At 38.1% G+C, this 18613-nt stretch overlaps 2 protein-coding genes across 4 annotated transcripts; both read left to right on the plus strand.

The window, feature by feature from the left end:
- Window positions 1-94: 94 nt before the first annotated feature.
- coro1b (coronin, actin binding protein, 1B) lies at window positions 95-12125 on the plus strand. 2 transcript variants are annotated; one of them, XM_026937181.3, is made up of 11 exons: window positions 95-435; window positions 3146-3351; window positions 3545-3667; window positions 4438-4567; window positions 5405-5586; window positions 7208-7327; window positions 8152-8256; window positions 10117-10262; window positions 10384-10441; window positions 10631-10951; window positions 11106-12125. In XM_026937181.3, the coding sequence occupies exons 2-11, from the start codon at window positions 3148-3150 to the stop codon at window positions 11226-11228; spliced, it is 1512 nt and encodes a 503-aa protein (XP_026792982.1). In that variant the 5' UTR covers window positions 95-435; window positions 3146-3147; the 3' UTR covers window positions 11229-12125. The 2 variants fall into 2 exon arrangements, with proteins under 2 accessions (XP_026792982.1, XP_026792983.1); XM_026937182.3 differs by lacking the exon at window positions 95-435 and adding an exon at window positions 457-962.
- Window positions 12126-15932: 3807 nt separating this feature from the next.
- Window positions 15933-18607, plus strand: si:ch211-119e14.1 (cilia- and flagella-associated protein 251). 2 transcript variants are annotated; one of them, XM_026935884.3, is made up of 4 exons: window positions 15934-16125; window positions 16339-16393; window positions 17158-17201; window positions 17393-18607. In XM_026935884.3, the coding sequence occupies exon 4, from the start codon at window positions 17395-17397 to the stop codon at window positions 18034-18036; it is 642 nt and encodes a 213-aa protein (XP_026791685.1). In that variant the 5' UTR covers window positions 15934-16125; window positions 16339-16393; window positions 17158-17201; window positions 17393-17394; the 3' UTR covers window positions 18037-18607. The 2 variants fall into 2 exon arrangements, with proteins under 2 accessions (XP_026791688.1, XP_026791685.1); XM_026935887.3 differs by lacking the exon at window positions 17158-17201 and having other exon boundaries at window positions 15933-16125.
- The last annotated feature ends 6 nt before the right edge of the window (window positions 18608-18613 follow it).

Genomic DNA, 18613 nt, shown 5'->3' on the forward strand with positions numbered 1-18613 from the left:
ATATATATATTATGCGCGCGCTTCAGTTGTAAAAGCGCGCACCTTTACTGCGCGAAGAGGGACTTTTATTCTGAACTCTGCCCTGAAACATGAAACCTCAGGTGCCTGATGAATGTCTATATGTGCTTCTATCGATAATCTGTCAGTAAGATAAATAACCATGTCTTTTATTTGAGAAGCACACGACAAACGAACGACGTGTACACGTTTCTTGTATTTCAGTGTAAACACTGCGCCCATTGTGAATACAGAAACCATGACGGGCTTGAACAGGAAATAGGCTGTTTAACACAAAGGCTGTGCGCACTCCCCTACTATGTAGTACGCATCCTGTGCAGTCACTACCGTGTGTCCATACTATACTAGGTAGCAGGGCAGTGCGCGCGCTGGGACGCAGCCAATTCCCTCCCGCTGGCTGCGATTAGACTGCTGTAGGTAGGTAGCGCAATAAATCATATCATTAATGACCGCGCAGGTCCTCATTTGATTAATTTATATCTTCAGATAGCGAATGGGGGTAATATGTCTATGCAAAAATGAGATTTTGTGCGTAAACAGGCGTCTTCCAGATGGCTGTTTTATCTCCTGTCATTTGATGCTACATACCAGGACACTTCATTCTAAGCATTCTGGATGGCCGCTCGTGCGCAACCTCTAGTCTATTCAGTACTGTTTCTTTAAACCAGACTGCATATGAGATATAGCCCAAGATTACACATTTTAACCAATAATTTACTATTGCATAGAGAATAGGACGATCATTTATTATTTTTCCTAACATATCCTAATGGATTAGTGTCTCTCTCTCTCTCTCTCATGCTGAGCAAGCAGAATTTTTCCACCCTGTTATGCAAAACTATAACGACGGACTGAAACGATTCGTTCACTGTGTGCGTCAGAGTATTGTCTCTTGCCTTTGCTGTCAAGTCGTCCTGTTTTATTTCCTGCAAACCAAAACCAAGGTACAGTAACTCTAACAGTGTCTTTATGGGTGTTGTATCGCACGCGCATTGCAGGCGTTTGTTAAGCGAGCGCGAGCGCGTGATAATTGTTCATTAGGCCTCTGTCGTTTTCCGAGCTGCAGTGTAGTCCAGTTTCTGTTCATGCATTTGCCATGTACTGTAGCTATACTGTTTACAGGCTGCCCACAGGGTGGTTTGGAATTAGTCTCAGGAGGATGAGGGGATATAGGCTACTAAATGAAATCACCGCGTGATCTGTACAATTATACTGATAAGTGCACGAGCCTTTTTTTTTTAATGTGAGGACGCCAGAGTGTAGTAGAAGCGGTGCAGTTGCTTTATTATAGCATTACGACAGTTCTGCAGAAAATTATTAAACTAAGGTCATGCTAGTAATATGGGGCAACTGACATCTTCTCTTCGCCTCTTTCACTCCTACAGCTCCTCCTGTGTTTCATCAGCGAGCACCTCGATGCTCCTGAGCTCAGACTGTAGCTAGCTGGCGTTCAAACGGAAAATAAAAACCCACTATTCCGATTGGTTAATTCCGTTTCTCACCATAGCAACTAGTAGCCAATAAAATGTGATTATGCAAATTAATGAGCGGTTAACGATGGAATTCTGAACATCATGGCAGCGCACGTACTGCGCAACACAATGATATTTGACACATATAATCGTCTGCGCGGTATGTGTGTTAGGTTACCACCCGCGAATACGCGTTTGAAACTGTCATAAAATGTTAGAGGAGCGGTTCAAAACCGACATCTTTCCCAGCTACATGGCAGGGTTTGTCCGTCATTGTATACAGAAGCTCAGAGTTAGACTGGAGGGAGCCATTCATTCATTCATTCATTCATTCATTCATTCACCCGTCCATTTATTCATCTGCTCATTCGTTCGTTCATTCATTCGCTCGTCCATTCATTCATTCATTCATTCATTCATTCACTTTGGTGTACAGTGACAGTGGCTTCATTTACAATTCAAACCAATTCCTTTTTTTTTTTTTGGCTCACTTCTGACATGTGTAAATATCTTGGATCAGATTTTTTCACATCCAGCATGGGCCACATTCAAGTGTGCTTCTACAACTTAACCATAACTGATATCTGGTCAATTCACTCACATCTACATGCACATATCCAATTTTTCCTCTTAATAGGGCTGAATTCATCATTTGGCACTCACACTGTACACATGAACCATGGAGGATAGTCAGTGGTGTCCAGATGAAATGAACTGTCTTATGAGTCTTTTTGGGGATGCAACCATTAAATAAACTGCAGGGAAGTTACAGAACCCGGGCTGTCTGCAAGGACATTTCAGAGATCATGGCAGAGCAAGGATACAGTCAGTCCAAGCTCCAACATCATTGTAAAATTAAAGACCTTAAGGCAAAATAGACCTGTAGTTAAGACCTATAGTAATTGCAGTGGAAACAACAGAATCAGAATCAGTCTAGTACGTTTTGGCCGGGGAATGATGTAAATGGGAATCGGATATGGGTCAGGTCTTACTTATATGTAAAACATCAAATATGAACCATTTTTTGCATTTTAATATAATTGCATTGGTCCATTATAATGTTCAAAAGCAATACTGAGATTGTGGTTGTATTGTAGAATGGAAGGTTATGTGAGAAGCAATTGTGGGTTTGCATTTATGCTGCATATAGCTAATGTCTGAATTGTATATTGCTGCTTTTAAATCAATATATAGCCAAAATGGCTAAAATAATATGTGAAATAATTCTTAATCTTGGTCTGTCGGTATGTCTGTCTGACTTGTAGTCACATAATAGGTTCCAGACTTCTTGAGTTACACTTTAGAAGAGGAAGGGGTTCTTACTATTACTTCACAAGTATGATATTATTAGATCAGCTGTAAGCCATTACCTCACTCAAAGCATCAACTTCCTCTAATGGACTTGCCGTTAGTCTCCATGGAGTGCTATCAACACAGTACTTAACCGGGCTCTTTCAATGGGCGCTTACTTCCTAGCTTTTATAGCTGCCTCATTAATGATCGAGATGTTATGCATTTATCACCAGTTAGTATGATTTGCATTATGCACAATATAGTATGCAGAATTTCAACAGCCTTCTGCTAGCATTCAGTGGTTATTAGATATTTATTGGAGGATAAATGTCTTAAACTGCTTTGTTGTTTGCTTTTCCCAGTCATGTCCTTCAGGAGAGGTGTGGTTAGGCAAAGTAAGTTCCGACATGTATTCGCCCAGGCGTGGAAGGCGGAGCAGTGTCTGGATGACGTCAGAGTTTCCCGTGTGACATGGGATGGGCAACTGTGTGCAGCCAATCCAAAGTTCATTGCTGTTATTACTGAGGCTGGAGGGGGCGGAGCCTTTCTTGTATTACCACTCACAAAGGTTACAAACTACTCCCAAACATAACTCAATAAATTATATTTTTTTAATGGAATGAATTCTTTCACATTTTGATTAGCAGTAACCAGTTGATGGATAGCCAATACCCTTTTTTTTTTTACGATATCGTCAGAAAGCAAAATACAGATATGTTTTTACTTATTTGTTGTATGATATTTTTTGCTGTTTTTTCTAGACCGGTAGAGTGGACCAGTCCACTCCCACTGTGTGCGGCCATGCTGCTCCTGTGCTTGATATCCAGTGGTGTCCACATGATGACAACGTAATTGCCAGTGCTTCAGAGGACTGCACAGTAAAGGTATATGTTCCATGTGAACAAAGGATCTAGTGGTGTCAATATGGGTGGAAAGTATAATCTGTCATGTTGTTGAGTATAATTTTGTTATAATATGCAGGTTAGTTGTCTTATAAAGTTTTGAGCTTTATGCTGCACAACTGCAAAAAGCGCAGGGCTTGCGTTCATGTCATTGCAGTTAAGAGAATATGGAAAGGACAATTATATGTCAGATATACAGTATATTTATATCTAATGTTGATAATACACAGACTTACATGCCTTTATTATCGCAATATGTTCCAAGACAAAAATATATAAATCACGGAACAGTCACAATAGTGAAATGATATTACCCTGACACAGGCCTATGGGGTTTCAAGACAGCTCTGGTTTACTGATCTATTGTGATAAGCAAACCTGAAATAGTCACACTGATAATGTTATGCTATATTGATGTACACGACAATAGTAATTTTTTTATTCGCTTTCATAAGTGGAATTTCACTGATTTTTAAACCTTTCGTCCAGCTGGCTAAGCAAGAAAGATTTTGAGTGTGATTCTGTTAACATGTCTGTTGTGCTTGGCTGAACTGGACTTTGCTCCTTTGTTCTTAATACAGTACCACAGAGCGGAGTTATAAGTAGAGAGTTATAAGTAAAGCTGGCTAATCATTTTGACCATGTGTTTGCTTTCAGAATATTTTGAATAAAATTGTGCATGGAAGGCTTGTGTTTCTTTTATTTGCTGTGTGAAAGTGGCTGAAAGAGGTCTTGTGTTACACTGATGGTAGATATGGCACATTCCTGATGGCGGGCTCACAGCGCCAATGACTGAGGCTACAGTAACTCTAGAGGGCCACAGTAAAAGAGTGGGCATTCTGGCCTGGCACCCTACTGCACTTAACATCTTACTAACTGCAGGTAATCTCTTTGCGTGTTGTGTGTTGTGTGCTGTGTGTGTGGTTTTGCATTTTGCCTGCTTCAGATGCTAAATTTGGATAATTTGGATTAAGCATCTTTTGGCTCAGCTTAGAATTTGTTAGAGGTCAGAGATTAGAGTTGTTCTTGTGCTATGTCTGGGTTAGTTAGGGTTAACCTACTAACCGACTAAGCCAACAGGCAAACTCATAACTAGTTTTCCAAATCTGAACTGTTTCATTTTTTAAAATTGCCCACATGAAGCTACTTGGTGACTTCTATAACTATTATATCTACTGCGCAAAAGCCCAAAAGACAGAAAAGACAAGCAACTATCCAGGGGGATTATTTTACAATAAAATATTGCTTAATATTCTATTAATATTATGTTCATATATAGAACTCTTATGTGTAGTTGTGTAGTACTCTGACTTGCATTATACCACATGATTTTCCTATTTTATCCACTTGGTAGTAAAGTCAAACGGCTGAGTTGCATTATTTGCTGGGCGGACCATATGAAAACACAAAAAGCAATAAATCCTTCATCTTAATCTTAAACTTAATCATGTACAGTATCAGCAAATCATTTGGTTTTGTGCATTTGGAAGACGCCTTATTTTTGTTTCTGAAATCTATTCCAGGGAGTCTGTCTGTGCAGGTGATGTAAGATACACAACACACAGAAGACACTCCTACAACTAGTTTGCATTAGCATGCAAATGTTGAAATTGTAAATTCTTGCAGTCATGCTTTGAGATTTGTTACTACACGTATGCTACTGAGGAGCTACTTTCTACTTTGTTTATTCTGACTTTCTCACTCGGGTCCTTGTTTCAGGTTGTGATAATGTATTGTGCATATGGGATGTTGGCACGGGAGAGCTGGTGTACGAGCTGAGTGATGCTCATCCGGATCAGATCTACAGTGTGAGCTGGAACAGAGAGGGCAGTGTGATCTGTACCACCTGCAAAGACAAAGCCCTGCGTGTTATTGACCCTCGACGGGGAACTATCCTTAAGGTTAGTCTTAATGTGGCTGGGAGACCCAAACTGGAAGTGTCTTACAATAGATATGTCATGTAAGCTCCTGTTACAGGCCATTTTCCTTACAGAAAAAAATCCAAGTAATATTCTCAGTCCAGAACCTGTTCTCTAAACTTGTGTGGGTGATTCCATAATGTGTGCAGGTTTCAGATAAATAACTACAAATATTAATAGCTTTGTAAATATACACTCACTGAGCACTTTATTAGGAACACTATACTAATACTGGTTAGGGCCTCCCTTTGCTCCCAAAGCAGCCTCAATTCTTCATGGCATGGATTCCACAAGATGTTGGAAACATTCTTTCGAGATTCTGGTCCATGTTGACATGATCGCATCATGCAATTCCTGCAGATTTTTAAGTGCACTTTCATGCTGCGACTCACCTGTTCTACCACATTCCAAAGGTGTTCTATTGGATTTAGATTCGGTGACTGGGAAGGCCACTGAAGAATATTGAACTCTTTGTCATGCTCATGAAACCAGGTGACTTCTGCTTTGTGACATGGTGCATTATCATGCTGGAAGTAGCCATTAGAAGATGGGTAAGTTGTGGCCATGAAGGGATGCATATGGTCAGCAACAAGACTCAAATAGGCTGTGGCAATCAAGCGATGATTGATTGGTATTAATGGGCCCAAAGTGTACCAAGAAATCATTCCCCACACCATTCCACCACCTCCACCTCTGTCAGCTTGAACCAGTCTGGCCATTCTCCATTGACCTCTCTCATCAGCAAGGCGCTTCCATCCACAGAACTGCCACTCACTGGATATGTTTTCTTTATTGCACCATTTTGAGTAAACTCTAGAGACTGTTGTGTGTGAAAATCCCAGAAGATCAGCAGTTATAGAAATACTCAGACCAGCCCATCTGGAACCAACAATCATGCCACGGTCAAAATCACTGAGATCACATTTTCCCCCATTCTGATGGTTGATGTGAACATTACCCAAAGCTGCTGGCCCGTATCTGCATGATTTTATGCATTGCACTGCTGCCACTCTATTGGCTGATTAGATAATTGCATGAATGAGTAGGTGTATAGGTGTTCCTAATAAAGTGCTCAGTGAGTGTAAAATGCTTCAAAAATCTTGCTATTTTTTAATTAATGTGTGAATCCATCCAACATCTCATACATGATGCATCTTTTTTCCATGAGTCATTCATTTTGGCTTGTGAAAAATGTACATTTTAGTTTCCACAACATTCCCACATCCGTGTTACCTGAACACATTCATGATGGTAGTGAATTTTGTGTATTTTGTGTAGTTGCTAATTCTGTACTAAAAACTCATCCCTGTCACTTGCAGCCATTTTCAGCAAGAAATCTGATCAAATTTAGATAATTGCCTGGGATGGGTTAACACATTTTTTAATGCATTTTTTCTTATATTGAATGTTAAAAAATGTTTTTAAAATTTTTCACTTTTAGAGTTACAATGTCACTGCAGTTGTAGAATCACCTGTATTACTACAACTCAACTCCTTCGAATCCCTACTGGTTTAGACTTTTGTGTGTGTGTGTCTCCTACCAGTGCAATGTATGGCTGTATAACATGAACTGTCTCTGTTTTAATTCTCCTGTTTCGCTCAGGTGCGGGAAAAGGCTCATGAGGGCACTAGGCCAATGAGAGGTGTCTTCCTGACTGATGGAAAAATCCTGACAACTGGCTTTAGCCGCATGAGTGAGAGACAGCTGGCCCTATGGGATACGGTGAGACAAACACCGCCACCACAGTAGAAGAAAAACATTATTATCTTGATCATTTCCCCCATATGATATGACAAATCTCAAATCTTTCCAAAGAAAATTGAGATTATCAGTATTATTTTTAAATCAAAAAAGTCTTTATAGCAGCACTGAGATAGTATTCGCAGTATGATACTCAAAATAATGATTTATGCTATATCGTGGAATAAGCAAACCAAAAACTCAACAAAATATGTGACTACCTTTCCCATTTAACTTTCTGAATTCCCTTTTCTCTGAGTTAATCATAAAAATCTAGCTAATTACTTTCACAACCAAGCATTTTTACACCCTAGCTAGCTATTGTTTGTGATATGAGGCTTAGCTAGCTTTAGGATATATCTAACAACTCAGTAGCTTTGGAAATATGCTATTTAACATTAGCTAGCAAGGTCTGGGAATTTCAAACATCTTACTAGCTTTGTTGATAATGTTAAGTAATTGTTATTTGGATATATTATTTAACATTAGCTAGCAAACTTTGGAAATTTTCTCAGACATTAGCCAACTAGCAATATTGTTAGTCTGTCTAGTTTATACAGTAGGATGTGAAACCCAGGACATATCACACTGGATCCTGAATCCTGGAGCTTATTTTAATGTCTGTGCACACTTAGAAATAACATTTTTATGATGTACCAGTAAGCTTTTAAAAATTTTTTTTCAGAGTACTTTTTTATACTATACCAGTGTACCGTAACACCCATACACACACTTCCAAATGTCCGTTTTTCTGAGTTACTGAGTACCTTTTGTTGTGTGTTTGTGTATGTGGTTTTAATTATTAGAAAGATCTCTCAGAGCCAATGGCTGTTCAGGAAATGGACACCAGTAATGGAGTTCTCCTTCCTTTCTATGACCCAGATACAAACATGGTCTATCTGTGTGGAAAGGTAAACTTATCCAGATGTACACTATCACTTTTACCCAACACGAAGACATGAGATTTCACTTGTTACTTACTAAGTGCCATGTTTTATTACTAATGCTTGTACACAAAACACAACAAGATGCTAAGACAATTGTAATAACAACACAGTGTGTGTGCTGATCATTTAAGAAGGAAGGCCATAAATCTACATCATTCCCATCTATATCAGGGTGTCAAACTCATCAGCCACATTAGTCCACTCAGTCCAAAGTCAAGTTGGCCACACCAAAAAAAATCATTTTGGTAGACAATTAATAATTACACATCATAACACATCACCAATTCCTCTTAAATGTGTGAATTCTTTAGTATCATCTGAAAGTTACATTCTGGATGCACAAACAACGAATCGAACATGTTTAGCATTGTCACCTCACAATGCTAGAGTCCCCTGTTCAATCCTGAGCTCTCGTTACTGTCTATGCAGCGTTTCACATGTTCTTCCTGTGTCCTTGTGGGCTTCCTCCTGGTTCCTTGGTTTTCTCTAACCTTGGTTTTGCTGGTTGGTGAATTGGGTACATTAAATTGCCCCAGTTGTGAATATGTGTGTGTGTGTGTGTGTTCATGGTGCCCTGTGATGGACTGACATCCCATCCAGGTTGTATTCCCACCTCACGCCTAGTGTTCCTGGGATTGGCTTTGAATCCACTGTGACCTTGAAGATGACTAATGAATGAAAAATGTATATCAATAAATCAATATAGATTGCCAGATTATTGACAAATTATTCATACCTGATGCAGTGAAACCTCTAAATTATTTCGTTTTGGAAGTAGCATGTTACAGTGGAAAATATTTAATAATATTACATATTAACACATTTTGGGTCCCTTGAAGTCTAGTGGTTAGGCCACAGTGTTCTCACTGCTGCGGCCCGGGTTCGATTCCCAGACAGGGCACCACCCCCAGCCACTGGGGTTGCATGCAACAGTGCCCTCTCAGTGCTGGTCCCAAGCCCAGATAAAATTGGGGAGGGTTGCGTCAGGAAGGGCATCCGGCGTAAAAATTGTGGCAAATCACATACGCGGACCAATGATCTGCTGTGGCGACCCCCAACGGGAGCAGCCAAAAGAGGAACAACAGCACCAACACATATTAGCACATTTTGTCAGTCATTGAGTTTATGGCCTTTAGTCCCTATTTTGCTCCCTAGTGGAATTACAGAGACTAGCTCTTTTTCTGAATCTCTCAATTCAATTATGGTCCATTTTAATTTAAGATTTTAATGTACACTCCTGGGCAAAAAAAAAAAAAAAATGGCCCAAGTCCAAAATGGCAAAATATTAAGCTTTTAATATTCTTAACAACAAATCAAGGAAATTAGCAAGAATTAAACAAATAGATAAAGGTACTTAGTATGAGATAGCTTTTCCCTTTGATTTCTTTAAATTTTTTAAGCATTGTGGCCCTTGATGGGCTGCATCAGGTGTGGCAAATAATCAAATAATGACTAATCTTTTAAGAAAAAAACATCCCAGAAGATATTTTTTTAAATTTTGTACACCCAGACATGTTACTTTGAATTTTACATCAAACATTTTAATCATTATCATGATTTTACCTTTGCATACAAGAAGACTATAAAAGTGAAGTTCCCTGTTTCTAGCGTTTCCTTGCAGCAAAAGTAAATGAGCAAATGGTGGCGCAGGATCTTAATATTTGCCATTTTGGGCTTGGGCTTTTTTTTTGCACAGGAGTATAGAATACTCATTCTAAATTTTAATCACCCCTGATCTATAAGACTGTAGTGCTAGGATTATGGAGCTCCACAAACTCTCAAGATTTATGCAGATTTATTAATTTCCCATAATCTGTCTCACAGGGTGACTGCACTATTCGCTACTTTGAGGTAACCAATGAGTCTCCTTACATCCACTTCCTCAGTCTCTACAGTAGCAAGGAGCCTCAGAGAGGAGCTGGTTTCCTCAGCAAGAGAGGAGTGGATGTTAACAAGTGTGAGATCGCCAGGTAAACTTAGCTTGAAAAAAACACAGAAACGCTGTAAATGTACCATAAAATCAGTGACTTGTTTCAACGGGTCATATGTCTCATTTTACAGAGCATGTGCTTTTCCTTTCATTTCATCCAGGTTCTATAAACTCCATGAGAGGAAGGTTGAGCCCATTTCCATGACTGTGCCAAGAAAGGTATGCTGTGTTCACTGTTTTTATACAAATGCTGTATTAGTAATATTAGGAACAGATATATGACATATTTGTGTACATAAGCACATGAGATGGTCTTAAAATCTGCATTCTAAAGTGGGATATAGTTATCAAATTACTCTTAGGATGTTAGGATAGAATTTACATTGCTGTTGTGTATATGCCCTCTAGTCAGACCTGTTCCAGGGGGACCTGTATCCAGACACAGCAGGGTTAGAACCCTCTCTACTGGCTGAAGACTGGATTGCAGGGCAGGATGCTCCTCCAATCTTAGTCTCTATGAGTGGAGGCTATAACACTCCTGCCTCCAAATATAACACACTCCGCGGAAGACCTAAATTACTACCTCAGAGCAACTCAGCTTCTAGCATCAATACCAGCACTACAGCTCTCAGCACAAACACTGCTGCCAGACAGACAGACAGTGAGAGGACACAGCAAGTGCAAGTTAGGAAAGAGGTTGAAGGAGGGACAGAGAGAACAAGGAAAGAGGTAAAAACACAAACTGGGTCACAAGACATCATCATTAGTCATTGTAGTCAGTACTTATGCATTTCGATTGCACTGTGATTTTCTTTCGGTGTTAATTGATATAATTTTCTATCCCTTTCTTTCTTTATAATACTTTGTCCGATTCTCTCCTCAGGATGACCAGCTGGCTGATATTTTGACAGAAGTTCGCGCCCTTCGTGCTCTTGTGTTAGCTCAGGGTCACAGGATCGACATGCTTGAGAGGCAGCTAGCACGATTTGACGATGGAGAAGTGTGACCTATGGAGAACCATAGCCTTAACCTGAACTACAATAGCTTTACATTACAGTGAAGGGTCCTGGGAAATGCAGTTCAATACCTTAAGTGTAACATTATAAACATTGAGCATTAACATTTTATGCTTGTTTTAGATAGGAGATGTGGGTTAATTATGAATCGATGAAAGGTTAGACAAAAAAAGAGGAAATTTAATATCGCTTTCAGATCAGGTACTGACTACTGCTGCTAATCGGAAACTGATTTAGGAAGGATTGCAGTATGGGCTGAAGTACTTTTTTTTTTGGTGGCACTAGCATTTGGATGTTTAGCTCCTCAATCTAATAAGTGTCAATGAGAGAGCGATATGGAACCCAAAATCCCACATGCTGTATTCTTTAGTAGCCTTTGCTATTAACTAGCCTTGATGATCATAATGCATATCTGCATCTATAGGCCAGAACTGTTACAATCATCCTTTCTACTTGCATTAGAATGGTGTAAATCTTAACAATGTAGCTTTTGTGACATTTGTGGTGTGGGTTAGAAAGTACACTTCATTTTATACCATTAGAGATTGTGTTTTGTGTAGAGAGACTCTGTGGACTGTATGTATTCTCAAAGCCTATGTAGCACTGAACATTCACTGATTCAGACTTTCTGCCTGCATTAAGGAATATAACACTTCACTCTTCTTAGATACTTAATGGATAACAGCAGGGCTTTGATAGATTTTTTTAAAAACTTTTTTCATTCCCTCATACTGTATATTTGTGCACTACAATCAGGGATGTCTTTTTTGCTCATCCTTGTTCCTTAATCATTTTGTTTACACTTTATTTGCTTTATGTGATGAAATGTGAGATACATGTTTTCTTGCAGATCTGTCATTTAAAATAAAATCCGTAAGTGTGTTCAACACTGGCTGTATCTCCATGACTCTCTGATTTTGTTAGTCACTGATTAGATGGCATCTACATACACGCATGTAAGAATTAGTTGGTCACAGAGACACACCAAGCCCACACTGAAGAACTAGTGTTAATGAAGGCTGACTAAAAGTCTGTGGTAAGGACTTGAACATAGTGCAAGGCAAGAACTTATGCTGCATGTGGTCTGCATGTGCATGGATATAACTCTTCATATATGGAGGTGATCTATATTTGGGATTTAAAAAAATAGAAAACTAAAAAATGTCCCTAATTTGTACACTACTAAACCAAATATTATAACAATATAGTAAGCCTCTTAGCATTATCATATTTACATATTATATGACTTTATTTACAGGCATGGTTTATTAAAAATCTAAATCATTTATTTGACTTTGATCTACTTCTTTTATTTGTATTTATTTTGATTTTATTGTACCTATTTTCAACTAACTCCTTTGTTCTTTAGCTAACCAGGTTTGGTGAGTCCGTGCCTGCCGTAGCCTCAGGTTCCTGTTCTTGGCTGACAGAAGTGAAACCTGATTTAGTCTTCTGCTGTTGTAGCCCATCTGCCTCACGTTCAACAGTTGAGTTACAATAACTTTCCTGTCAGCTACCATTCTTCTCTGACCTCTGTCATCAGCAAAAAGTTCTGGCCTGCAGAACTGTCACTGACTGAAAATTGTTTTTTTGTTTTCACACTTTTCTGTGTGAAGTCTACAAACTGTGTGAAAATCCCAGGAAACAAACAGTTTCTGAAATACTCAAACCACCCCATTCTTTTTCCCCATTCCGACGTTTGATGTGTACAATATCTGAAGCTCTTGACCTGTAGCTGTGTGATTTTATGCATCTTACTGCTGCCAAATAACTGGATAATTGTATGAGTGAGAAGGTGTACAGATGTTCCTAATAAAGTGGTCAGTCAGTTTAAATAGTCACTTAGGGCCCCCAAAGGTTCAGAAATAGTTGTACATGTGTTCTTAATAAAGTGGTCAGTCAGTGTATAGAGTCGCTTAGGGCCCCCAAAGGTGCAGAAATAGTTCTGATAGGAATTTGGATAAGGATAGTTAATGAAACTAACAAAGTCAGTGTAGTAAATTAATTCTGATTTATGCTTTTGGTGGAATTATTGCCAATAAGTGTTCCTGAACTAAGAGATGCACATGAACATCCCTTCAAGTAGTACATACAAATTGCAACTTCAGAAACCATTTTGATTTAAGCACAGACAAAAGTGCTCCATTTTCCAAGCATGAGGCACAGTGAGTGCCAGGGGACCAAATACATGTTCTGGAAAAAATAATTAAAATGTTTTTACATGATTTTGTCTTTATCCTCCCATTAAGAAAAACAATATTGTTAAACCAGTTAACTGATTATTCCACATACTGTAATCATACTATCAAAATCTCACACCATGACAGCCCTAGAACAAGCAAACTACCTTCAAACCTCTTTCATGCCTAACTCTTGCCTTTTTATATAAATTAATTTTCTAACCAGTGCCCAGCAGTGGACTGGGGTCCCAGTAAGGGTATATTCATACTTTGTGCCCAGTGTTCCTGGCACAAAATCAAGTGAAAGCATCTTAGCCATGCCATAATAAATATTTTTGAGCTACAATGGTGTAACAAGTCACCAAACCCAGGCTTATATAGTGGGGGTCTCAGCACCGCACCCCTTAATCCAGCACACAAACAAAACATGTGCCATCACAAACTGGTACCACTATTTTTAGGTCTATATTTTTTTTTTTAACACTGATAGAACATATAGATCTTAGTTGTATACACAGTACACCCTACATGGATGAGTTTCATCAGACTAGATTTTAATTTCTAGTTTTAAGCTTCCATATTGTGCATAAAGTAGATGACACTTTTAATTTTTTGAATCAGTGTATGGATTATTTGATTTTTTAAGAAGATACACTCAAAGTTGGATTATTAAGTTGGGGACAGTTAGCTAGTCAAGAAATCAAAAAATTCCAAAAGGCAAAAAGTCATACATCTATATTGTCTTTAATTTAGCATCACTCTCTACTAAAGATATATCCTCATGTCATGTTATCCCATGACCAGTAAGCTCTACTAAAAAAAAAGTAAGTAAAAATATGGATTCGAAAATATCAGCTCAATAACATATTTAAAAATATAAATTTGACTGTGTTCACTGGTGACTTGACTGTGTTCATTTGTGTCAAATTCATCAAAACCACACACCAATTTGTTGTGGATGTACCATGACTTTCTTAATGTCAAACCAACAAGTTTTTCTAAATTAGTAGACAGGCTTGCTCAATATAGATAGATAGATATACCTTTCGAGGTAAGATTAGCTTTTCCCCTGTGAAATTGGTTTTAATGCATTTCCAGGGCAATCCAATCAATCAATCTGTTCTGAAAAATCCAGCTTAGTCTGATCACCTTTATGGCATTTGACAGACACCCTTGTCCAGAGCAACTTACATTTATCTTGTTTATACAACTGAGTAGTTGAAGGCCTTGCTCAAGTGTCCAGCAGTAGCAGCTTGGCAGTGCTGGGGTTTGAATATATGACCTTCCAAGCAGAAGGCCAATGTGTTAAACCACAGAGCTACCACCACCCTGGTCACCACCCTGGTCACCACCCTGGTCACCACCCTGGTCACCACCCTGGTCACCACCCTGGTCACCACCCTGCTCACCACCCTGCTCACCACCCTGCCCTGATCAGCTACCAGGCACCAAAACACAGGCCAAGCTGCTCAAACTGGTAGACCATCTTTGCTAGCTAGTAATTTTTTTTTTTTCAGCTACCTTATTGCTTGACTAAATTGATCAATAAATGTTTTAAATTTTCTAATAATCTTACTGTTGTGTTATTTTCTTAAAATGATATAAAAGTATTTTTCTTAAAAGTAATTCTATGATGATGCATTAACAGAGGTCATTCAGAAACTGTTTACTTTCTTCCAGTACTTATGTGCTGGCAAAGACGGTGTACAAGTTTGGCCAGTTCTCACTGAGTATTGCCAGCAGTAGCTGGTCAGATTAAGCTGCTTAATAGATATTTGATATTTGAATGTGTGAAATTATCACTGTAACACACCCCTCTCATGTCCTACTGCATAAATAGCACGACCACTTTAAGCCTCTGTAGGGGAAATTCCTGTCACTTAGCAGTCTCACTTAAGAAACGTCCAAGTTGTAATTAGCTGTAAAAGTCTTGAGACGTGTCAGCCTGCTCCTTGAATAACCCTCATACACTTCTTCCTCTTCACAGCACACTTCACTGTTGTTTTTCTTTCCTGTTTTTTTTTTTTTTTTTCAGTGAGTTGCATCACTTAAAATCGTGGTTACACTCATGCTATATGCATGGTAATGAGGTATATGTGCGATAATTGATCTTCCCTTGTCATGACTCACTGACTACCTGTCCAGCAAGCTAATGACTCACTGCTCTGTGACCTCATACGATTTATATTCTTAGCTCTAACAATATAACTGCTTGTTTTTGAAGTTCTCAAGTTCTTTGTCACCTTTTAATCAATTTAATAACTAATATTAACATATTGAATTAACCTTGTATTTAATGATTAAAAATTGATGCTTGGAATTGCCTTGCAATTTGCAATTTGCAGTGCACATATGAACAGGCACATGCTCTCTTAGAAACAATTTCATGCTCATGCAGAGTTTGGTTTTTATTTTCTCTATCAAGATTTGAGTGTTCAAATGCTCACAACAGGATGTGGTATCTGAGCAACTAGTAGTCAGGCATGCTATCTCACACTAAAGTGTTCTGGGCAATCCTTCCTGTACGAAAAAACAAAACTGTACTGAAATACAGTTTCAGACAGACTAGTTTTTAATTTTAATTCCTAAAGAAAATGTCTTTTATGAAATGAAATCTTTTACACGGTATATATGCTAGAATGAAAATGACTTGTAGACAGTGAATTCTCTTGGACCAAAACTGGCCTTTAATTCTACATTTCCATAGGTAACGTACGCTTGAAAAATCTTGCTGAAACATATTTATTTATTTGTTTGTTTACAGATTTATAGATTAAGATGTATTTGTTGAGTGAGGTATAAAATAGACAGATTTAAGTGGTGTATATATATTATATATCAATATCTATTTAAGAGCCAGTTCTATTTTAGATATTGCTTTATCTCCACCCTCTTTTTTCTTCTTTTTCTTTCCGCACAGCACGCCTACATTTTCTCTTGCCAGTTCATATAGGCTAAAGAACAAACAAGTAACGGTAAGTTACTGGTGACAGATTTTAGTATTAACAGTAATATGGCGTAGATATATAGAAATAAATTAATATATATGGCAGATATTTGATATTCTTTAGTGTCCTAATTTATCTCTTTTTTGTGTTTTTCACATACATATTTAGTACTTAGTTTCACATGCATACATTGTAATTATAATGTTTTATAATTTATAACAACCTTAGAGCCATGTACATGTGCTTTTTCATAATTGTGCTACAGTTGCACTGATTTAATTAAGAATGTAACAAAAATATGTAGATTTACTGTCAAATTTCCTTTTAACTTCAGTGTATTTGGACTTCTTGCTAGACAAATGCTTCTTGACACAATTGCCATCTTCACATACTATTGTTACTCATCAGGACAAAACACAATCTTTGAACATAATTTAAAATATATAATATATAATGAAGTATGAAAATGAATGAAGTAGATGGCAAAGTTCCAATGTTTAACAATAATATAAAATGGGTATATGATTTCTTTCACTTCAGCAAAACTTCTTTGTAATAAGCACATGATTTCATATTCATTTATCCAATTCTTAATTTGCTTATTTTAAATGCGAATATGATATGCTAGAAGACTATGATGGTAAACAGCTAGTTTAAGAAAAAAAGACCACAGGTGCTTCCTGTGTGAGAGTTTTGCAGAAGATATGTTTCTGCTCTATAGCACTCAACATTTTGCTAGATTTCTTAAGTGCTAGAAAAAAAAGGCACTTAAGTTTGTTTTTTCTTCACAGACTCTATGATACAGATGTGGTGGGATTTTCCCCTTTATTAAAAGGTACACCAGACTGCACAGTTATTTCATGGGATTTATTTGTCTTTGATGATGTTGTACATTAAAATCCATGTTTAAGTTGATTTCATCATGTTAGATACCATACGCTGAGTATTCTGAAGACTTCTAGGGATACCGGTTCAGTAGTGTTTAGTTTACATGCTTACAGTCTGCTTCCTCTCTCTTTTCCTCAGTGATGATGTCAGACACATCGGGTGCAGACAACACTTTAACAGTCTTGATTCTCCTCTTCATCCTGATCGTCCTTGTTCTTCTCCTGTTCTACCTCTACAAGCGACTGAACCATGAAACAAAGGGTGAATATACCATCCGGCGGCTTGTCTATGGTGAGGGAGGCCTTCGTGATCGTGTGATGCAAGGCGTTACAGTGGTGGAGGCCAGGTTAGGTGACCGCATAAGGTCTCGAACCCATGAGGAGGAGCAAGCTTTAAGCAGAGCTGAAGATGGGAGTAGTGGCAAAGAAGAAGAAGGAGAAGAAGATGCAGAGCAAGGCCACAGTGAAAATGAGAACAAGACAGAAGAGAAGGAAGAAGAACATCAGAACGATTCATCAGATGACTATTCCAGCGTTGACCTAAAGGAGAGAGTAAAGCAGAATAAAGGCAAGGAAGAGGAAAAGAAAGAAGAAGAACAAGACGAAGATGAGGTGGCAAAAGATGAAGCGGCAAAAGATGGAGCAAAAGGAGATGACAGTAAACAAGAGGAAGATGTGAAGAATGAAGAACGTGTTGGCTTACTTGTAGACTTGAAGACATTTTCTGGCAGTGCCATTTGGTCTGAGGAGAAAACAGAAGAGACTAATGTAACAGCTTTGTGAGATGGAGAAGGCTTTTTGCCTAAATATGAGGCTCATAAAGAGAAAAGTGTAGACTTGAGGATGTTTTCTTGCAGTGATGGAGTGATTCACACTGTGTTATTCTTAAAATCCTGATGCGTCTTTAACATTCATAAGATAGTTTAAGATAGGCTTTCTTATCCATAGCTTATTTTATCAGCATGTTTTGTGTATAGGTTGACTTTTTTTGATATTAGAATATTTGGCATAAAACACTGTACATGTTCTTTAAAATAAATACCCTTAAATCATTACTTTGGAGTTTTATTCAATGCTGTATGAAAGCTTTTAATAACGTCAGACTAAAATAAAGGCCTAGCATTTAGCATTGTTTAGCGCCATGCTATTTTTTTCCCTGCTTATCTGTTAGTCTTGTTAATCAGTTTTGTTTTGCTTTTGTTTTTGTGCCACACAACTTATGAATAAAATAGAATAAAATACATTTATCGAGTAGGATAGAACAGAATATAGGATAAAATATTTAGTGATGTGAGTGAGCAATCAGGGCGAGTCAAATGAAAACATCATTAAAAACTGCACTGTGTATTGCAAATATGTG

Source organism: Pangasianodon hypophthalmus, chromosome 4 (assembly GCF_027358585.1).
Source record: "Pangasianodon hypophthalmus isolate fPanHyp1 chromosome 4, fPanHyp1.pri, whole genome shotgun sequence".
Taxonomy (NCBI): domain Eukaryota; kingdom Metazoa; phylum Chordata; class Actinopteri; order Siluriformes; family Pangasiidae; genus Pangasianodon; species Pangasianodon hypophthalmus.